The sequence below is a fragment of the Mesoplodon bidens genome (assembly GCF_964165515.1).
Source record: "Mesoplodon bidens genome assembly, chromosome: 1".
NCBI classification, from domain to species: Eukaryota; Metazoa; Chordata; class Mammalia; order Artiodactyla; family Ziphiidae; genus Mesoplodon; species Mesoplodon bidens.
In genome coordinates, this window is record NC_138176.1 from 31,622,771 (window position 1) to 31,645,608 (window position 22,838).

A 22,838-nucleotide genomic window follows, 5' to 3' on the forward strand; every position below is an offset into this window, starting at 1 on the left:
CTTTTTGCCCCATCCTTAAACCTGATTCTCCTCTGAGCCCAGATCTTCCAGAAGTTGCCTGTGAGAAGAGCCCAGGTGCTGAGCCTCAAGTTTCAGTGCCAACCAGATGCCCAGTTTCTGCTGAAGATTGATACCTTTTATATTCGCTCCTTTAGCCCTTGCCCTAAACAAAGATCTGTTTACCTTTCTTTTAAACGAGAGTAGTTTTTAAAAAATTCATCTCAGGTTTTCTGCCACTAGTCAGATATCACTGAATAAGGTTAAACTTTTTTTTTTTTTTTTTTTGGCCACATTGCTTGTGGGATCTTAATTCCCTGACTAGGGATTCAACGCAGGCCCTCAGAAGTGAGAGCCGGATTGCTACCACTGGACCGCTAGGGAATTCCCAAGGTTGAACATTTTAGAGAAAGCAGCCTTTTAAATGAATGTGCTAAGTGTTTCTAAATATCTCACTTGAACCTTTATGCCTCTTACCTCTCTCATTTAAAACTTCAATAACTTTTTCCCTAGGCCTCCAATAATCTAATGGTTATGTTTGCTTAGTATTCTTAGGGCCTCTCTCAGAGCTGGGAAAACGCAGACCTTGGGAGCTAAATTGCCTCTGGGAAGGTTCTTGATATCTGGGCTGGAAACCTAAGATCTGCATAGCAGTGGAGTGTTAATCTGTACATAGCCACACTAATTTAACTTATTCAACTTTATTGCAGTAACAAAGTAATTGTTCCTAACAGTAAAAGCAGAGTGTGTATAGGCAAGGGGATGGTCCTACCTCAGGCCAAATCCCCTTTCCTAATGTTTCAGACCTGGGTTGGCTAGAATAGCCTTCTAGAATGTAATATTTATCCACCAGGTGTCATTATTTACCAGTCTGGCAAGCCACTGGGCTGTCTCACTGGTGCACATGATGGTTGGGATCAAGGCTAGAGACAATATGAGATCAATCAAAATAGATTTAGGAAAGGATTAGAATGCAGCTTGGACGGGGGGGTGCCTTTGAAAGACCAGTGACACCTTTCTGATCAGGTTTCCCAACCTATTGCTTCCCCTAGAAGGAGTCAGAACTTGGGTTCTCAGGAGTCACCCTGGCTTCCTGCTGCACTGTGCTGGACTCAGGTTTGTACCCCCAAGTCTAAGCAGTCTTCCTTTCAGTAAAACACGGCCTTTCTGTGCCCAACTGCCCCCCTGACTTTCCCCTCTGGCTCCTGGTTCACGTGTCTCAGGGGATAGAAAAGCACAGTAGAAAGACAAGTAAGTCATTGCTCCTTCCCAGACTGAAGGTCTCTAGAGACCCAGAGTTCAGGATACAAATGCGAGAGGTCATGGGGCCGGGAGAACAGGAAACGAGCGTGCATGGCAGCGCCTGGAGACAGGCTACCTGGATGACCGAAGTAAGAAGAGGGGCCTTGAACCCTCGTCCCCCCGCGTTCCTCTTCAGGCTGCTACCGCAAGGCAGGAGGCTGGGGTGGGCGCGGTCCGGCCGTCCCGTCCTCACGCTCAGAGCCAGCCGTTGCTGGTGAAATCCAGGCGCAGCGCCTCCTCCTGGGCGGCGCTCAGCTCCCGCAAGGGGGCGCGGCAGGGGCCTCCGTAGTAGCCAAACCAGTCCATGGTTTTCTTCAGCCCCGGGATCCCGAAGCGCCGGGTCACCTGAGGAGCAGGGCCTGTTAGAAGAGACTGGGGAGTCCCCTGCACACTCACATCTGGGACCCAGACATGTGTCACTTTCAGAAAGTTAGGGTTCCCACCCTTCCCTCCCGGTAAACTAACTACCAAATCTATGACACCCAGGGTAGATTGGGAACTCAGAAGGCAGGTCGGCAGTAGAGACCACAATGCCAAAACCTAGAATGAAGGAAGGCACCTGCTTTGGTTTTAGGAGAGAAATCCGCCCCATCGGGGAGGAGAGTGGCATTCGGTCCTCAAACTGGGATGGGAGAAAGCAGCAGCGCTGTGGGTCTGGGCGGTAGAGCCTCACTGGTCTGCAGCCCAGTTCCCTGGAACCTGACCCAGGGCACACCAAGAGTGGGGAATCGGAACAGCCCAGACCTCTACTGCCCCCGCAGCAGGGTCCCTCCCCATGCACCCATAGCTCCTCCCTGACCCCAACTCCAAATGCTCTCAGGGAAAACAATGCATCCTTGTCCGAAGAAGTTTCACTCTGTAACCTTGTATCATCAACTTATCTCTGAGCAAGTTCACTTGCCTAAAACACGAGGGTGCCGGATAACACGATCTCTAAAGTCTTTTCCATTGTAGTGGGAGATCTAACTTAAAATCACGCATGGAGTTTTACAGAAAATGAAGAATCAATTTTTTTGTGTTTAGCATAGCAACGGGTTGTTTCATGCTGATGGGAAGTGTTAGATTAATCTTTGACTACCTAAAAACTAAGAAAGTAATTATTACTTAATAAAGTTTCATTTTGAGGGAAGTAAAACCTTAGAAATATGGGCTTCATGAAGGGTAAAACTAATAAAAGAGGTTGTTTGGGGTAAAGAGGTTGGGAACCACTGTTGAATGACTGACTAATAACTATTCACCACTAGAGGCCAGTAGACTTTAGCAAACCTCCTCCCAGGCCTGGCCCTCATCCTGTTCTAATAACCTGAACATTTCACCCAAAACCTGACTAGGGTGGGAAAGACGATGGAAACAAGAAGTACCTAGAGGAAAGCTTTCTTCCACATAAGGGTCTGAAGATCTCTGATTTGCCCCTCTTCAGATGCTGAGAAAGGGTTGAACGCTTTGGAGGTAAAAACCAGGGAATATCCTAAATATAGCCGGGGCAACAGGCCGGCTGGGTGGGAGGGCAGTGGACGCACATTGTGTTCAAGCAGGGCAGGGCAATAAGGTGACATCAAGCTGCTCTTGGGGTGGCTGAGCCTACAGCCTGGGCAGCAGAAAGGTGTTCCAGGCATTCCTGAGTGTGTGCCCAGAGTTGGCACAGGACGGGGCGCAGAGTGAAGGGTAAGGCAGGATGGAATGCCAAGGGCTAGGAAGGCAGCAAGTATCCTCTCTTCCCAAAGGACAGCCCAAGCTGCTTCATCTATCAAATTAGGAAGTAACAACATCTACCCCATGTCACAAGAATTGGATGAGAAAAATGCCATTATTAGGCCAGACCTCAAGCGGCCTGGAAACTCCTCCTCTTCCTATCCGGGTGGTCTGCAGGTTCTGGGACCTTCTCTCTCACAGGCAGATGGGAGTGGGAGAGCAGAGGTCCCACCCCAGTGGAATGTCAGAATGTATAGTACAGCCTGGGCCCTGATGGGGCTCAGCTGAAAGGCCCTCATTTCTGCAATTCTTACACCCTGTCTGTAGCCTGTCCTATCCCAGGAGAACCTTCACATCCAGGGAAACTCGTGCTTGCCTCCTCAGCTGTCCTTTCTCTAAATCTGAGTTAATCTGTCCTTTTGAGGTAAAGATAAGCTGTGAGGGAAATCTAGAGCCCGCCCACCACTTTACCAAAGAAAACATTGCCAAGCTCCGTCTGGGACTATTGCCTCAGAGGCAAAACTCAGTCACAAGACAAATATTTAATGCAATATTTTAAAAAAATGCAAAAAAAATCCATGAGGAACAAAGTGTCAAAGCTTTAAATAAAGACAAGATCCAACAGAGCCGTGCCCTGTCATATTGTAGCCTGAGGCAAACTAATTATGTGTGCCCCTATATACATGTCTTGCATATTTTGAATGGTTAATTTTTTTCTAGAAGTAGATTTGGGAAAAAAAATTATTTTGATGTGTTTGCTTCCATTCAAGCCAGGGAAGTAAAATTCTAATAAGTTATGTTTTTGGTATAGATAAAAATATATATATATGTATATATATTTTTTTTTTTAGAATTTTTTTTTAAACAAATTTATTTATTTTTGGCTGTGTTGGGTCTTTAGTTGTGGCACACAGGCTTTGTTGCTCCGTGGAATGTGGGATCTTCCCAGCCCAGGGCTCGAACTCTTGTCCCCTGCATTGGCAGGCGGATTCTTAAACACTGCACCACCAGGGAAGCCCTAGATAAAATATTTTAAATGAAAAAAAATGCTATGAATTTTAATGTGCCTACTTTTAAATTTTTCAATATTTTTTTCCAGCTAATGTTCTAGGAGGGAAAAAAAAAATCACCATTTAGAAAACTGCTTAGAGCTTCCACTTCCAGGAAGATGGAATAGGTGTACTTTTCCTTATTCCTCCCAGTAAGTAGAACTAAAAAAACCCAGGACATTATATAATAACCAATGTAAAATTCTGAAAGGCAGAGAGAAGGAAGACCAAGTAGGAACGCTGGTACCCAAGGAACAACACGGTGCTGAGCCCCCCGGTCCAGACTGGGAGCTGAAGGAACAGTGACCCTGAAATGTCAACGAGCAGAGACAAGAAAAGCCCCACAGACACCTGTTCTCTCCATCAGCTGAGCAAGATGGAGAACTTGTAGACAGTATTCACTCTACACTAGCCAAACCCCACAGGAGAAAGCTGTGGCTCCACCCCACGCAGGCCAGCAAAGGCTGAATTGGAAGCCAGAACTTCTACCCCACACTCAGCCGTAAAGAGTGCTCCTCCCCATCCATGAGGGATGTCTCAGAAGAGGCCTAATGAGGAGAGGCAGACCTTTGACCACTGCCCAGCCTTAAGGAGGCCACCCCACCAGACACACTCAAGATTCAGTGGAAGCCACACGGGTAGCAATAAGAAGGCACTTCTACCCCTTCCAACTAGGGAGGTACCTGTAGAGGCCTAGTGTGGAGCCATTATTATTTCTAAACTCCCAAAAAAGAAATCTCCAGGACCAGATGGTTTCACTGGAGAATTGTTTTTCAATGTTTAAAGAAGACTTAACACCAATTCTCACAACCTCTTCTAGAAAACAGAAGAGGAGGGAACACTTCCCAATCAATTCATGAAGCTATTTTTACCCTGATACCAAAATCAGACAAAGACAGGAAAGAAAGAAAGAACGAAAGAACGAAAGAACGAAAGAACGAAAGAAAGAAAGAAAGAAAGAAAGAAAGAGGTGGGTGGGAGGAAGGAAGGAAGGAAGAAAGAAAAAGGACTACATATCAATATCTCTCATGAATATAGGCAGGAAAAACCCTTAATAAAATATTAGCAAATGGAATTTGGCAATATATAAAAAGAGTTATACACCATGTGCAAGTGGGTTTTATCCCAGGGATATAAGTCTGGTTCAATATTTGAAAATTATTAATGTAACTTACCATATTAACAGGCTAAAGAGGGGAAAAAATCACATGATCAAATCAATCAATGCAGAAAAATTTGACAAAAATTAAACACCCATTCATGATTTTTAAATACTCTCTGAAAACTAGAATGAGGGATAACTTCCGCAACTTGAAAAAGAGCATCTACAGAAACCTACAGCTAACATTGTCCTTAACAGTGAAAGGCTGAATGCTTTTCTTTAAGATCAGAAACAAGGCAAGGATGTCCACTCTTCCTACCTTATTCAACATAGTGCAGGAAGTTCTAGCCAGTGCAATAAGGCAAGAAAGGAAATAAAAGGTATGCAGATCAGAAAGGAAGAAATAAAACATCCCTATTTGTAGATGATATGATTGTCTATGTAGAAAATCCCAAGGAATATAGAAAAAACCTCATAGAACCCATAAGTGAGTTCAGCAAAGTCATATGATACAACATAAAGAAGCAAAAATCAACTGTTGTTCCTCTACATACTAGCAATGAACATATGAATAGTGAAATTAAAAATACAATATCATTTATAATCACTCAAAAAATATGAGCCACTTAGGTGTAAATCTCTCAAAACTTGTATAGGACTGGTTTGCCAAAAACTGCAAAATGCTAATGAAATAAATCAAAGAAGGTCTACATAAATGGAGACATACCATATTCAAGGATTTGAAGACAACACAGTAAAAATGTCAATTGTTCCCAAATTGGTGTACAGGTTTAACACAATTCCTATCAAAATTCCAGCAAGTATTTGTAGACATACACAATATTTTTCTAAAATTTATATGGAAAGACAAAGGGTTTAGATTAGTTAAAACAATTTTGGGGGAAAAAAACAAAGTGGGAGGAATCAGTCTAGCTTAAAATCTTAAAATCTGATTTTAAGATTTATTACACACCTACAATAATCAAGTCTGTATGGTACTGCAGAGGGATAGATCAATGGAGAGAATAGAGAATCCAGAAATAGACCCACACAAATACACCCAACTGATTTTTGACAAAAGTGCAAAAGTAATTCAGTAAAGGAAAGATCCATCTTTTCAGCAGATGGTGCTGGAGCAAGTGGATATCTACAGGCCAAAAAAGAACAGAAAAAAAATGAACCTTGATCTAAGTCTCATACATTTTACAAAAATTAACTCAAAATGGGTCACAGCCTTGTAAAATATAAACCTTTTAGGAAAAAAATAGAAAAACTTTACAATCTAGTGCTAGGCAAAGAGTTCTTAGACTTGCACCAAAAGCATAAACATAAAAGAAAATATTGATAAATTGGACTTCCTCAAAATTAAAAACTTTTGCTCTGCAAAAGATCTGTTAAGAGAATGATAAGACAAGCTACAGACTGGGAGAAAATCTTTGCCAACCACATTTTTGACAAAGGACTAGTATCTAGAAGGTATAAAGAACTTCCAAAGCACAACAGTAAAAAAAAAAAAAAAAAATCCAAGTGGAAAATGGGCAAGAGACATAAACAGACATTTCATCTAAGAGGATATATAGATGGTAAATAAATAAGTGACAAGATGTTCAATAGCATTAGCCAGCCATCAGAAAAATGTAAATTAAAACCACAATGAGATGTCACAGCATGCCTATCAGAATGGAAAAAAAAAAAAAGTCACAACACCAAATGCTGGTGAGGATGCAGAGAAACTGGGTCACGCATACATTTACACTGATGTAAATACAATATGGTACACTCACTCTGGAAAACAGTTTCTTAAAACACTAAACTTGCAAACAACATACGACCCACCAATTGTGTATTTATCCCAGAAAAATGAAAATTTATGGTCACACAAAAACCTGTTCGGAAATGTACACAGCAGCTTTTCAACCAGCTTTCCTTCACCAAGTGAAACAAGCTGTTTATGGCCACACCATGAACTACTATTCAGCAACAAAAAGGAACTATTGCTTACGTGTGCCTGAATGAATCTCCAGAAAATTATGTTGAGTGAAAAAAGCAAATCTCAAAAGGTTACAGACTGAAAAAAAAAAAAGATTTGTTCATAGAGTAAATAAAAAGGTTATAGGTTACCTGATTCCATTTATATAACAGTCTTGAACTGATAAAATTATAAAAATGAACATATTTGTGATTGCCAGGGGTTAAGGAGGGGGTGGGGGCAGGAGGTGAGTAGGTGTGGCTCTAAAAGGATAACACGAGGGATCCTCACGGTGCTGGAAATATTCTGTATCTTGACTGTATACATGTCAAAATCCTGGCTGTAATTTCATGCTATAGTTTTTTAAGATGTTACCATTGGGGGAAACAGGGTAATGGGTACATGGGATCTTCCTGTATTGTTTCTTATAATTTCATGTGAATCTACAATTATCCTAAAATTAAAAGTTTAATTTAAAATATGAATAAAAACATGTCTCCAGGGACACACGTTTTTCTTTATGCCTCAGACTCCAATATGGCTCAGCACACTGCCTGCAATTGACAAGCATTCCACCTTGCCTCTTCTCCTTGACTGGCCCAGCACAGAGTTGGGGTACACAGTCTGACTACAGAATGGATTATTTGAAGACAGGACTTTCCTGGGAAAGCTGCGCTCTGAATACCTCCAGCCTTCCCACTCCTTTATTACTTTCAATCATTCTATTTCTCAGGATCTGGCCCCTTATAAAGCTGACATAAAGGCCCACGGTTCCCTCTCTTTAGGCAGTGCATCTCTAAGTAAGGTTCCAGGATTCCTGATGTCACACTCACCCAGGATGCTTGTCTCAATGACTGTTCCTGAGCCTAAAGGAGTAGAATTTTAACCAGTTCCCTAAATGAATTCTAATGCACACGTAAGTTTGAGAACCAATGTGGCTCGACTTTGTTCCTGAAGTCAAGATTTTCTGGGGAGGCACAAAGAGTTCCCACACTGGGATGTTCTCTAAAAGGACTTTCTGAAAGGGAAGAGACCAAGTGGGGACTCCTATGCCAGCATTGGCTCCTGTTCCAATGAGGACACAGACCACCCCCACTCTGGGTCCCTTGGCTGGGAACTCACCGCAGTGTTTGGCTCGATGAGGCGGTGCTGCAGCTTCTGGGCATCTTCCCACTGCCCTGTGAGGCAGAGTCGCTCCAGCTGGCACACCTGCGCCCCCAGGACATTGGCCAGGGCACACACGCCCCCCACAGCTCCTGCCACAGAGTAAGATGCAGAATACCAGCCAGAGCCTCTGCCTGCAGAGAATTCCAAATCCTGGTCCCCAGCACCTCTTTGTGCTGGGCAGACAGGCTGTGCATTTCTAGGCCACTGGTTAGCCACATCTGCGACATGCTCTGTGAGTTCACAGAGTACAGATGTCCAGAGAGAACATTTCCAGCATTTTCAAAATAGACTCCCCCAGGCTGAGGGGCAGGGAGCAGAGCCTGAAGGCTAACTCAAGGACAGTTCCTTCTCTGCACGCCCCCCGGCCCCGCAGAGTAAAGTCCCCCCTGCCCGTTGACACCTCCACGATCCTCCAATAGCCCCCGGACTCATCAGCCCTGGAAGGGGATGGAGTGGATGGGAAGCCTTTGCTCTACTGAAATTTTATTCCCCCCAGTGAATTCAGCCTGGGACAGCGGTGAGGGAGAGGTTAGGGGAGGGGAAAGAGCACTAGACACAGTCAGGAGACCCGGCATTTCCTCCCACTGGCTGCATAAACTTGGACAAGTCATCACCCCTCTCTGGTTCTCTTTGTTCCCATATGAGCAATGAAAACGGGCTGGCTGTGATCTCAGAGGTTCCTGCCACTTCTGCTAGCCTGTGAGTGTGATTCCAAAGCTAGTTAGGGGTGACTCAAAGCAGAGTGGCCTCAAGACTGGAGAGAGAGTAGGCATTTCAAGCTAATGCTAATATAGCTCGAATGAGCTAATATAGATGCCATTTATTGAAAACCTACTATGTGCCGAGCACTATGGCAGACATAAGTCCAATGTTCTCTAATCCTCATAACACCTCCCTGCTTTGCAGAATAGAAACTCAGGCCCAGAAAGGTCATGTACCTTGCCCTGTTGGTTCTCAGTGAATAAATGGCAGAGCTCAGATTCCAGCTCAAATCCGCAACTTCCAGAGCCTGTGATATTTCCATCTACCACACTCTCAGGAATGAAGCATAAATGGGTCCCTTCTACTCTCCCTTTAGAGACTGTGACAAGGCAGAGGGGAGCTACGCAGGACCTATACTACAAGTCAAAGTCTGCAGAGACAAGAGAGAATAGGAACCAGCATTTTCCCCTGCATCGTTGGAAAAGTAACTCAAATCTACACTCACTGGGGCTTCAGCTGAAGGGAGCAGATGCTTCCCTCCCTTCCACGGCTCAAATCCAGTCTGAACCCAAGGACCTTGACCCCAAGCAGATAAGAGCAGTTGGTCTAATGGTGACATTCCTAGGATCCTGGACTGGAACAGAGTCTGATCAGGCAGCCGAAGATCCCCAGCCCAACCCCGCAGGCCTGACAATTCATTCTGGCCTGGACCCACGGAGAGAGGAAAATGCACTCCCAGACTAGTGGGAAGGGCCCCAAGGCCTCTTCCCTCAGAGAATGATTTACAAGGTAAGATTAAAGGAGCCAAATTTGTCACCTAAGCAGGGAGCTTGGGACTTAGAGCAAACTGTAGGCATCCCCCCTACAGGCCAGGGATTGTACTTAGCCACCCTCCTCTGCCCACAAGGTCACTCACAAGCACCCACTATTCAGATAAGTAAGCAGTGTGCCAGACCTCTGAGGTTTCTGAGCAGGCAGGCTGGCAAAGGCCCCCTCTACACCCAGTCCCGGCCCTCACTGTCTCTCCCAGCAGAACCCAGCTGCCTGCATATATCTTGGTCACTCATCCCAGTTTGAGAGCAGTGAGAGGCCTACCCACGGCATAGCTGGCCAGCAGGAAGCCAGCCGATCCAGCCAACACCTGGAAATCCTGTCTCCTGGTCTTGTGGACAATCAGCCCGATCCTGGTCACCTGTAACGGCAAACCTGGTGTGAGAGCTGGGCCCACAGGCTCTGCCACCAGCCTGGATGGGGGCTGGGCAAGTGTGGGAGAATGAGAGCCCAGGTCCCAGAGAGATGCCTCAAAGTTCAGACGAACCCCAGAGAGCCCACAGGACAGAGGGAACCCACACAGGAGCCCAGGACTGAAGCGGGTCCCACAGCTGCCCGGAAGTTGGTAGCAGAAGAGAAGAGGAGGAGGGCGCCCCAGCCGAGAGCTGCTGCCGCTCACATCACCACCGCTGTCCTTGATGCCCACGACATTCGGGTGCTGGGAAAGCGTGATCACCGCATCCACAGGCAGGTCCAGCCCCGTGTTGGCTGGGACACTATAGAGCACCACCGGAATTGGAGACAAGTCAGCAACCTGGGGGGCACAGAGGAGAGAGGAGAGGGCAGCTGCCCCAGGCCTGAGGCGGTCCGGGCTTGGGTCTCTGCAGGGCTACCTGGACTGGCCCACCTGCTGGGCTAGAAGTCACAGTGCTATGCACCCTGACTGCAAGCACTAGTCCTGGCTAATACTTAGGAGTGTTTTCCGTGTGCCAGGCACAGCTCTAAGTCCTTTATGTTTTGATTGAATTTAGTCCTCACAACCACCCTGGAGGGAGATTCCATTATTCCTCCCATTTGGGAGGGGAGGAAACAGCAATACAGCTTGGTTAGGTCAGTCACCCACTGTCACACAGCTGGTACCTGGTGGCATCCCTCCCCTTTCCCAAAGCTGACATTCATGGGAAGTAGGCTCACCACTCTGCTCCCAGCTTCTCTCATCTCCCCTCCCCTCCCCAGGCAGCATCTCTGCCTCACCCAGCTTCCTCTTGGCCCCAGACCTCAAGCCCACACCCACCCCTCACACCCACCTTGGTGTAGTGGTGAATGAGGGCGGCACTGTTCATGCGGCCGCGATAGTAGAAAGGTGTCACCACCATGGCGGCGTCAGCCCCGACCTGGGCCATGCTCACCGTCATCTCCACCGTGGCCTGAGTGGCTGCAGGAGGAAGGAGGAAGTCTTCCCTACAGGCCGCGGTGGGCGAGGGCAGGAGGCAGAGGACTGGGCTAGGACCCTGGGGCAAGCAAGGGGCGCAGCGCAGAAGAAACAGAGCAAGCGCTAGACCGGACCCAGCCCCAGGTCAGGGAGCCTGCCCCCGCCCCCAGCAGCTACCGCCAGGGCCGGGGCATTAAGGCCTCACACTCGCAGCCCGAGCCGGCTAGCAGGAGCTTGTCCCTGGGCAGGGCCTGGCGCACGCGGCTCACCACCTCCAGGCGCTCACTGCTGGTCAGGAAGGGGAACTCGCCATTGGAGCCCTGGACCACGAAGCCTGCAAGAGAGGCGACACCTTCCCACGTGCTTGTGAAAAAGCGGCTGTTGGACTTATGCTCACCCAGGCTCCTACCTCCCCGACACCACAGTTTATCACACATTTCCTTCCCATCTTTGTCCTGATGCAGGCAGAGCGTTCTACCCAGTTGCGGTGACAGTGTTCACACCATTTTTCTTTGTTTTAATGAGATATTTTAGGCATGCCAAAAAGAATAGTTAATAATAGAATCCACATCGGTGTACCCAGCACCCACGACACCCGCCCCCCGCCCCGTCACCCTCCTCTTCCTCATCTCTGGCGTGTCTCAAGTGGTTATTGTTCCCATTCATGTCTTTATACCCTTGAAACATACATCTGGACCCATAAACAATCTATAAGATGGGTTTTGCCATTTAAAACTTTATAGAAATGGAATCACACTTACATAACATTCTGCAGTTTGCCATTTTTGCTCACCATTGTGTTTTGTACCTTGGCCACAGCAGTACAGGGAGCTCTGATTCATTCACTTTCATTGCTGTATAATATTCTCTTGTGAAGTTAGACCACAATTTACTTTTCATTCTCCCTTTGACGACATTTAGAATACATCCTAATTTTGCTATTACAGACAATGCTGAAACAAACACGTTTAAAAGTTTCTCTCAGTTTAGATACTTAGGCATGTAAAGGCTGAGTCGCATGTAAATGCATCTTCACGTGCCAAAATTCTAATTAGCCAGTTCATACCCCAGCAGCACATAGAAAAAACTGTTAGTGCTCATCCACACCAATACTGAGTATTGTCAGAACTAATTTTTGCCAATTTTCTGGGTGGAAAATGACATCTCATTATTTTATTTTGCATTTTCCGTTTTTAACCATCATCTGTGAGATTTTTAACTTTAGCAGTTAAAGGTGTCAACCCTTTTATATCCATGAGAGACCAGTAGAATTGATGCTCTTCAGCTGAATCTAAATGGAATGTTAAACCCTTTTCCTCTCAGCTTGTTTTGTTTTACTTTCTCTTTCCTGCTCTTTCTCCTCTCCATTCCATTTCAAATTTTTTTCTTAAATACAGCATACAATAAACGAAGATTATTAATAAATAGAAGACCGTTTGGGAGGAAGGAAAGAAAAGAAACCCAGGGGCAATGTTAGTATACAAAATCCCTGCCATACAGTTCTGATGGGCCAGAAATTTGATTTGGAGCTTCCTGACAGTCAAAGCTAAAAGGGAAATGTGGTCAGCTGACAGATATGTAGAAATCAAGATAAAGCAAAGCAGCTGCCCTGGAGAAACACAGAGTTTCCTGGCACTGGGACAAAGAGAGATTGTTCCTGTGAGTCATCCTTAAGGGGACACAGTGTGATGGGGAGACAACTTTACACCACAAACCTTTCTCTGTGCTGTTCACTCTACCATTAAAGTCCACTGAGTGGGTTGCCAGAAGAGCTCACCGGATACTTAGCATATTTCCCCCAGTTTTTTGCCTTGGTAACATCGCAGGGAACATCTTGAGGCAAATAGATTTTGGCTTCTGTTGGATTGCCTCCTCAGGATCAACTCCTCCATGTCAGGCTAGGGGCCTATGGTAGGAGCCTCCTTCTGTCTTGCTCCATAAGGCCACAGTGATTTCCCAGTGCATCACCCCACTTGCAGAGTTGCCAACCCCAGAGGGGGCTCCAATCCAGCCACGATTGGACCAGCACCCTCTGGCTAAGAATTTAGAGATCAGGCTCTTGCCAGTGCCTCCGCAACATTTCCTGCCAGCCCCCTGGAAGGGGGCTTCTTGCTTCAGACATGTCTCCAGACACAGTCACTCACTCCCAAGTCCCCTTTCATTCTGGTGGTCAGTTCCAGAAGCCTCCAGTCCCCACAGTTGGACTTGGCCTAAACAGCAGGACAGCTGGGTCTTGAGCTGTCCTGGGTGGGCAAAGCAGGCCCCTGTGCTCAAGACTCCTAGTGGCTTCTCCTCATTTCATTTAAGGGAGCATCCGACCCGGGCCTGACTCCCAAGAAGGAACAGTTGCCAGGCTGGGGGAGAGGAAGTGTGATAGAGTCAGACAAGCGCTGGACTCCAGTCCCTCTGGCTACTGGGCAAGTCACATCACTCTCTGAGACCCCATTTCCTTTTCTTTGGGATGACAATAAAGCCACTTCAATCCTACCATATAGGGCTGTCTTAAAGGCTCAAATGAGAAAATGTACGAGAAAGAAAGCACTTTGAAGTCTGTGAACTGATACTGCCAAGACCCCCCTCCTTCTCCTTGACCAGACGTCCAGTTTCAGGCCTAATGTGCCACTGTGGTGTAGAGGTGGGGCTAAAGGAGAGGAAAAGGCCAGGGTTCCAGATGGGTGGGGAATGAGGAAAGTGAGCGGTGGGGAAGCAGGCAGCAGCACAGTAGGGTTGTCAGAGCCCGGGTTTAACTCCCAGTGTGGCCCCTCGCCAGCTCTGAGACCTTGGGCAAATGGTTTAACCAAACCTCAGCTTCCCCAACTGAAAAATGGGGGTAATATTGGTGCCCTTTTCAAGATTTGTGAAGTTTCAATGAGATACTATTTGTAAAGTGCTTAGAATAGCTAGAACCTGGCATTCAATATGTTAGCTGTAATCATTATATTAGTCAGAGGAGAGCTCAAGCCTTAAGTCAGGAGGGTGGCAACTTTCAGTCTGAGGAGGGGGAGGATGGCTGGTATGGGACGGGAGGCTGCACTCAGGAACCTCTCAGGCCCCCTCCAGCTCTAAGAGGAAAGAGGCTCATTTCAGAAGCTTCTTTCCCTTGCCCCCATGGTTATTCTGGCTGCTCTGGAGAACCAGAAAGGTATGGTAAGGGGAGTAGGTAGGGGCTGAGGACACACAAGCAACAGGGTGATTTACTGTGGCCAAAAGGAATCACAGTCTCTTTTATGTAAGGAGTATCCCCAGTCAGTGTTATGCCCCTTGGCCCATCATCATTGCCACCTCCTCCGAGAAGTCTTCCTGGGATCAAGCCTTCACTGGACATCTCTCCTCTGAACTTCCATTACCTATTCCTTGTCCTTCCCTGCTGCCTACTCAAAACTGCACAGAGATCCTCAGAACCCTTCAATCTGCCCAACCCCCACCTGTTGGGACTTGGCAAAATTTCTCAAACTGGCCTCTGCTGTGAAATGAGGAAATTGGATGGGACAGTCTCCTAAGTTCTCTTTGCCTTGAGGCTTTGGAGTCACTTTTCGGGCTTTTCCTCCTCCCTTTTGCCTATCTCTGAATGTTCCCCTCTGGCCAAACTGACTGTCAGAGTCCCCAGACACACTGCCATCATCCTGCCTCTACACCTTTGCTCCTGTACCTTTCTCTCTGCCCAGAACACCTCCCTAGTTGCAGCCCCTCAAATGCTGCAAGAACCACGAAGCCTTTCCCTAATCCCCCTCTCCCTTGTGCTCCATAGCATTTTGTCCTTGCCCAGCACTTGCCCTACCTTGTCTAGAAGCATCGAGATCAAAGATGGTGTCCTCATTTTGGCCTCCTTCGTGATACCCAGCACACTGCCTGTTGACACGTGCGTTGATAATTTGTTGTATAAAAGAAAAATTGTCCCAAACCTGGTCTAGGGCAGAACTTTTTTGCATGATGTAATTCATAACCTCCCACTAGGAAGAAATGAAAGTTCCTGATGAAATGCTTAAGCAATTTCCTAATGAGCTTTAATGGAATTAAGCCTTGATCTGAGAAACCAGCCACTCTCCCAGTGGACTCTCAGACAAGAGTCTAGTGACTGTTAACCTCTCTTCTTTCTATCTAGTCTAACAATGATTTAACCATTCTCTTTTCTTATAAAAATATCCTTACCAAAAGTATATACTTGAGTTGGCTGCTTAGAAGCAATTTTCCTTGTAGCACAACTGTCATAAAACTTTGATATCACTCTTAACTAAATTGTCTGAAAACTTTTTTGACTTTTAATTTGAACTACTTTCCAATTTACAGGAAAGTTGCAAAAATGGTACAGGGCATTTCCATACATCCCTCCCCCAGCCCCCACTGATGACAACATCTTACCTAACTAGAGTACAATGATCAGAACCAGAGACTTAACATTGGTACAATACTAACTACAGACTTTATTTGAATTTTGCCAGTTTGAAACTTTTTAAAAGTTAAGATTCCAAAGTCATAATTAGCTAATCTGAAATTTTATGTAATAAGTTTTAAATAAGGGATTTAAGGTCTTCCAGATAAATGCATGCATTTTATGCATTTTAACAATCACTTGCAGAAGCCAAACCTCACTGCTCTCGCTTTCCGTCTAATTAGCAGCTTCCAACATTTTCCAGTATTATTAACCCCATTTTTTTTCCAATTAAGATTTCTATTATGAAGTACTTTTTTTTTTTTGGCTGCACTGTGTGGCATGGGGGATCCTAGTTCCCCAACCAGGGATCTTACCTGCGCCCCCTGCAGTGGAAGCGTGGAGTTTCAACCACTGGACCGCCAGGGAAGTCCCTATTATGAAGTCCCTATATTTAAATACACACACACACACACACACACACACATCAACATTTATATAGTCACTCATTATTAAATACACACACACACACACACATCAACATTTATATAAAGTCACTCATTATTAATGTCAAAAATATTCAAATTCAACTATGCTCCATAAAATCAACTGACAACATTTAGGGTGTTTATAGATTTACCCATCCTTTGCAATGATTCTGGACACCTTCTTCCTGGAGTTGGAGGCCCACAGATTGGGAACCACTGGTAAATCCATGATAGATGCAAATGGTAAGAAATTTCTACGTAAAGGAGACACTGGAGGTTAGACAGTGCCATGTAGCTGACTCCTCTCAAGTTTCATGGGGGAGACAGCTGCCTCCCGTTAACTGCCTAACTGGGGGTCACTGCTTGCTCCAGAAATGGCTTTGTGAAACCCAGGAAGAGGAGGCAAGGAGAGTCCCAGGCTTGCCGGAGGGCACAGTGAGTGACATGACATGTGGGAAGAGGACAGGGATAAGTATAAGAGAGATAGACCGATTGAGGGATGGTGGGCATTGGACTCAGGGGCAGCACAGGGCAGAGATTCGGGGTACGGGCTTTGGAGTCAGGCCAAGCTGGGCTCTGACCCCAGCAACGTCACTTACTGTCTAGGCCGTCTCAGGAAAATGACACCTCTGAGCCTCACCTACAAAATGGAGATAACATAATACCTTCCTCATGGGGCTGTGCCGTAACACAACACAGAGCATGGCATATACTAAACACAAAAAAAGGCGGGCGGAGCTACTGGTAGTACCAATCCTACGACGGTTTAGCAGTACTGCAGCAGAGGTAGCCCCAGCAAGAGTAGCATGAACAAGAAGAGAGAGCAGGGCTTCCCTGGCGGCGCAGTGGTTGAGAGTCCGCCTGCCAATGCAGGGGACACGGGTTCGTGCCCCGGTCCGGGAGGATCCCACATGCCGCGGAGCGGCTGGGCCCGTGAGCCATGGCCGCTGAGCCTGCGCGTCCGGAGCCTGTGCTCCGCAATGGGTGGGGCCGCGACAGTGAGAGGCCCGCGTACCGCAAGAAAAAAAAAAAAAAAAGAAGAGAGAGCATATCGCACAGTAGCTCTGAAGGTAGGCGGTGGGGAGGCACCAACACGGATCCCAGTGCGAGCAGGGAGAGGGCGGTAGTACACAGGATGACCTACATCCCACCCCTGCTTACTTCCTGGCTTCTCAAAGCCTGTCTCTCCCGGCTGCTCCCTCCTTCCTGGGCAGCCGCAGGTCGGTGGCGGTTGAGCCCCCTGGAGACTCCCCACGCCCAGAAACTGAGACCCGGGCGGCCGATTTATGGAGTCTCGAATCAGCCCACACGAAGAGGCCTGTGGGAGGAGGAACCCTCTCCCCAGAGGCCCGCCCAGACCTGGGGCTGGCCACAAAGCCCTCAGACTCAGAGTGAGGGTATACAAGGCTTTATTGGCTCAGTTCCAGGCAGCTGGCATCAGCGTGGTGCTCTCGGCTGCTCCTGGGATCTGCCTCGTGCATCTTCTCTTGGTGCGTCTTCCGTGGCCTGCGAGTCTGTCTCAGCTGCTTCAATTTCCCCCAGCTCTCCCTCCATCAGGGGCCATCAGTGGCAGACCCCGCTCACAGAATCCAAGGGGCCCGGGACCCCTGTGAGGGCCTGACGAAGAAGGGATTTGAGCAGCATCTGGGCCACAGAGTTTGCCCCACCGGAGAGATGGACCACATAGGATGCCTGTGATTGTGTGCCAGCCCTGTGGGGGGAAGGGGCATCTCCATCTGTGGTTAGGTGGCTTTAAAAGGCTGGTAGGCCTGGCGGCTGCGGTTCAGCAGGCTGTGGCACAGGTGGCTCGGGTGGCTCGGATAACCCTGGTGGCCATGGTGGCAAGGGCTATGGAAGGTGTGCGTGTGGTTGGCACCAGCTGTGGTGGTTTCCTGCTGGGTGAGGAAATTCCCTTTCAGCTTCATCTCCACCTCCTCGAGGGCCTTCAGCTCCTCCTGGGTGATGTCCTTGGACTCCAGGTGGCCTGAGTTCTGGCAAGCCGTGGCACGCTGCAACATGGAGATAGCCAGCTGCTGCCCCTTGGTGTCAATCTCCTTGGTACAGGCAGCCACGGCGGCCCACGTGGCCTCATCTGTGGACGAGGATTTCCCAGACTCCTTGTGGGTCTCTTTGGTCACTGAGGTCCCAGACATCCTCTGCTTGCTGGTCAAGGGCTCCCGGTGAAGAGCCGTGCCCTCTTCTCCTTGCCTCGTGGTGAAGGTCTCTACACGAATCATGGTGCTGGCCTCCCCGCTGCCGCTCTCAGGCTGGGCAGCAGCACCGCTGCTGCAGGCCCCGGCACTGTGGCTGCAGGTGGGGTTGCTGCCGGCAGCCAGCTTCTCTTCGGAAAGAGAGCTAAAGTGCGATTTGATCCAGCTCTCCTTCCTTGCTTTTTCGCTTTCTGGTGGCTGTTGCTCGTCTTGTGCAGTCTCAGAATCTGTCTTCCTTCTCCTCTTCCTCTGCATCCACAACAGGAGGCCTCCACCTCCAAATAAGAGGGCGGTCCCCAGCACCACCCTGCATGATGGTTGTTGGATGAGCTCCAAGAAGGTCTCCAGGACCCCACGCCAGGCGGGCAGAGCTAAGAGCACACTGGGAGTGGGGGAAGCTCAGATGGTATGGCTCATGCTTGAAAGGACAGGCTCCCCAAGGTTGTCTGGCAGGCAGCCCCCCCCCGTTGTGCCCTCCCTAGGATGCCCCTCCCACCTCAGCAATGAACCCCATTGTGAGGAAGGTGGTTGAGGGGCGGGGCGGGGAGAGGTCACAGGATCCTTGCTTTATCACTTCCTATCTTCCTATCCTATCTTTATCACTTCCACTTTCCAGCCCATGCCTGTCAGACTAGAGTCTGACAGGCATGGGCTGAGGCCTGGGACCTTTCTCCTACCCTGACAGCTGTCCCCAAGGTCAGTGGAAGTGTAGCTTCCCCAATTCTGAGTCCCTTCTGCCTCCTGCTTGTGACCTATTCTGCAACTCAGGCCTTCTTATCCTCCAGTCTTTGGTTTCTCTTCCTCCCCATCTGATGGCACCCAAGGGGCAGAAGCTGCTGGGTCAAGCTGGCCATGGTTGAAAGACCCCCTTGGCTGGGCTGGCATCCATTCCTGGCTGCCTAAGGCTAGTGTCTCCCTCCATGAAGGGCCTAGCCCCACTGCCAGCTCAGTGCATTCCATCCCCACTTACAGCCCCCAGCCCCATAACAGAGAGGGTCCAGAAGCCAAAGGGGTCCAGAAAGGAGCTCATTCTGGAATAACATGAGGTCACAATTGGGGGGAAGACAAGCAGTAGGCTGAGAAGGCAGAATACATAGGACAGGAGACTTCAGCCCGTCCCAGATCCCTGGGGCCATTGCAGGATGGGGGCTGCTACCTCTTGGCTTAGTGATGCACCTGCAAATCCAGAATTTGCCCCCAACTCCCCTGTAAGTGGGCACAGTTCAGGTTATGAGTGGGTGGGCCAGCTGGCCAGGCTCTCTGTGGGTACAGATACCTGAGAGTCTGACCGTCAATCCCAAGTTATACCCAGGGCCTCTCAGGGCAGAAACAGGCCTGGGCCACTCCCAGAGGCATATAACACATTTTTCATTGCCAGATAGGATTATAAAAATTGTGATATTTTAAACAAAATATTTTATTTAACGAACTAATGGCTTTAATATACACAAAATATTATACCTATCACAAGAAACCATAGTCTTTCCTTCTTAATAAGGGAATAAGACAGTAGCTTAAGGTTTTCTGGGAAACATCATCTCCCTGATCCTGCTGGAGTAACTCCGGGGTCATCCACTAACCTCATTTGGAAATAACAATTCAAAGTTCATCTCTGAGGTTGTTTGTGGGTGTGAGTTCAGGGGCCAATGGCCCTTCTGCAAAAACCCTTCTCTCTGGTCTCCGGTTATAAGTTTTATTTAAAAAGAATGCTCTTTATTCAAATAATTAGTACAAATTAACTATGCTGGAAAAAAATAAGTAAATAATAAATAGAGCTGCACAGTTTCAGGCATTGCCTTTCAGAAGAATCTCTTAACTCTTCACTGATTCATCAAGGGCAGGTTCCCATCTCCTCTTTGGAGGACCTTTAACTCATTGCAGGAGGCCCTGGCAATGTGATATGTGATGGTTCCCTCCCCTGCCCCTGAGTTTGGGCTGCAAAAGGGGGTGAGGATCCAGCAAGAGAGACATAGATTTTCACACTAGAGTGGCTCACTGGCTGCTCCCTTCCCAGGCATCCTGGCTGCATCCTGGGAGCTGTGACTGGGCGCTATGGCCCGATGTTATCTGTGCCAGGACCTCGGGTTTGGGTTCCTTGGGAGGACTAGGTTGAATGCTGTGGCCCAGTTGCCATTCTAAAATGAGGAAGCCGGATCAGAGAGGTTCAGTGATTTTTCCAAGGTCGCCGTAACTGGCAGAACCAGAACTCCTACAGGTCTTCTAACTCCAGGTGTTGGGCTCTTCTACACAGTGCCACACCCCGCCATGTGCGGGGGGCGGGGGGTAAGAGAGAGCTGAGGTAGGAGCTGGCGCCTGCGTAGTTTACCAGTGGCCAGCCTGCCAAACCCTCTGCAGCCTGTGCTCCTAGGCACCCCTGTCCCCACTGCAGCAGTGAGTTGGGGGGAGGGGGAAGGAAGGGTCCAGAGAAGAGCCTGGGGCGCAGGCAGACACTGGATGCAAAGTCTACCCTCCCCACCCCCGGCACTAGGGTGTCCTTGAACCTGGGAGGTGAAGCAGAGTCTTCGCTTAGAGATTCAAGGAGCTTCTCACTTTGCTTCAAGAGACCCGGGCCTCAGCCCAAACCTTCGGGCGCCAATGGGCTGAGCCCCAGCAGAAATGTACTTAGAGTTTGTGTCACTGCTCAGTGTGGACGTCCACAGGGCATTCACTGTCCGCTAGGGAAGGTTCACATCGCCTCAGCACTGAGATACGAATGGGGTCTCAGTCAGGCCAGCGGGCACTGTCACAATGCGGCTCTGCCCGCAGTGGCGATCATACTGCCATTCTAATCATCGTTATCATTGGAATCCACACCTTCTAATGTACATTGCCCTTCACAATTTACAGCATGCTTTCACTTGCATTCTCTCAGATGCTTCTCCCCACCCTCCTATGATGTGGCCATTGTTACATCTACGTGTCAGATGGGGAAACTGAGATTTAGAGAGATTTATCTCACAGCTAAGTCAGTGGTCAAGCTGTGGTTTGAATCGAGAGTGCACGTTCCCAACTGCTCCACTGCATCACCCCAGTCGGAACCACTCCATTTCCAAGTAGGTGCCCATCAGGGTCTATTTATTAGAATCTGGCCTAGCGACTCATCAGTCAGTGCAGTGGAGTGAAACCGAGCATGGCTGTGCAGTCAGACCTGAGCTCAAATCCCAGCTCAGCCATTTATTAGCTGAGTGACCTTGGGCAAGTGATCTCGTCACTCTGAGCCCCAGCTTCCCTTCTGTGAAATGGGGCTATTGAGAGCACTGCCTCAGTCAGGGAACGGTCACGGGTGATGGATGAGGTTGGGCAGGGCAGGATGGGCAGAATTTGCCACTTCTTTTATCTTCATTCATCGTGCCTGTGGCTGTGTCGTATGTTGAATGTCACAAATATGATCTGGTCCCTGATCTCAGAGAGGGGAGGCCCATGTGTAACAGGGGAAATGAGTCAGAGGATCCAGGACAGGAATTAATTTGGCTGAGGGAGGCTTTGCCCAGAAGAGAGTGTGCAAACAAGGCTTTGAGGGAGATGAGCCCGCTGGCAGGGCTGCCACGTGACACCCCGCTACCCTCACATCTGCACAAAGTGGCTGGTTGACAAAGGCTTTCACACCCATTATCTAGTTTGATCCTCACAATAACGCTGGGCTAAGAACTTCAACAGTTTACAGCTGGGGAAACTGAGGCAGAGGAGATTCAATCCAAGACCACAGGCCAGCAGTTAGCTTCCTGCCTGTCTCCTGACTCCAGACCAATGCCCCCTGTTCCTCTTCCATAATAAAATGACTCCCAGGGTACCCGACTGACGAAGAGCACCTCGAAAGAGCCTGTGTACCCTCCTCTGGTTGCTGGCTAGGAGACCAAGGTCATTCACATCTCCCCAACTCCCACAGCGGACAGACCCCACTTACCTCGGAAGGGAAGGGTGCCCAGTTTGTGCAGATTCTCCTCCAGTTTCCCATAGTCCACCTCGGCCGTGGCAGTGAAGGGGGTGGTCACAGGGGGGTAGATGCCTGAGATGTCCACCTTCCTCCCCTCCCTTGAGGCCCAGCCCCCCATGGGGCTGGACAAGGCCCTGCTCAGCCCCTGCCTCACAGAGGACCAGACTCGGGGGCCCAGCATCTCCACAGGAGGCTCAAAGCCCAGCTGGTCTCTGCCCCCAAGGGATGCTGAGTTTGGACTCCTTCCTACCCCAGTTAATGATCAATGTGTCTGGTTAAAAATTTGCCGCTCCCTGACTTGTTGGCCTTCAGGCAGGCCTGGGCTGGGTGTTTCCAGGGTCAGAGGCTAGGCCTGTTGGCTCCAGGGAGGTCTTCCCTCCCCCTGGGGAGCAGCTGGAGAAATGCCACAACCCAGTGTCCCTGTGGCCAGACGGAGGACTGGTTCCTGGGGTTCTTACACAAAAGGGTGCCTCCAGTGGGGCCCGGCCCTCCTCCCACAATTCCCAGCCCCAAAGTCAGGAGCCAGGCTGGCTTCCCGGCTTCCGCTTGGCAGTTGCGAGCTTGGCGGAGCCGATTGGCTGAGCCGGCCCTTCCCTGTGGGAGGCGAGGCTGGCTGGATGAGGCCTGTAATCTGCTGCCCGCAACTGCCCCACT

The 22,838-nt window shown here is 48.7% G+C and overlaps 2 protein-coding genes across 13 annotated transcripts; both read right to left on the minus strand.

Annotated features, from left to right (window-relative positions):
* Positions 1–682: 682 nt before the first annotated feature.
* Positions 683–22,772, minus strand: HOGA1 (4-hydroxy-2-oxoglutarate aldolase 1). 12 transcript variants are annotated; one of them, XM_081215825.1, is made up of 7 exons: positions 22,155–22,768; positions 11,389–11,535; positions 11,059–11,186; positions 10,331–10,565; positions 10,076–10,172; positions 8,234–8,367; positions 683–1,671 (listed from the first exon to the last, which is right to left on the minus strand). In XM_081215825.1, the coding sequence occupies exons 1-7, from the start codon at positions 22,363–22,365 to the stop codon at positions 1,217–1,219; spliced, it is 1,407 nt and encodes a 468-aa protein (XP_081071951.1). In that variant the 5' UTR covers positions 22,366–22,768; the 3' UTR covers positions 683–1,216. The 12 variants fall into 12 exon arrangements, with proteins under 12 accessions (XP_081071951.1, XP_081071955.1, XP_081071956.1 ...); XM_081215829.1 differs by having other exon boundaries at positions 11,389–11,517; positions 22,155–22,766; XM_081215830.1 differs by having other exon boundaries at positions 683–1,644; positions 22,155–22,765.
* On the minus strand, positions 12,143–22,148 carry LOC308611725 (uncharacterized protein C10orf62). The gene has a single exon (XM_081223738.1). The coding sequence runs from the start codon at positions 18,503–18,505 to the stop codon at positions 17,783–17,785; it is 723 nt and encodes a 240-aa protein (XP_081079864.1). The 5' UTR covers positions 18,506–22,148; the 3' UTR covers positions 12,143–17,782.
* Positions 22,773–22,838: the final 66 nt, after the last annotated feature.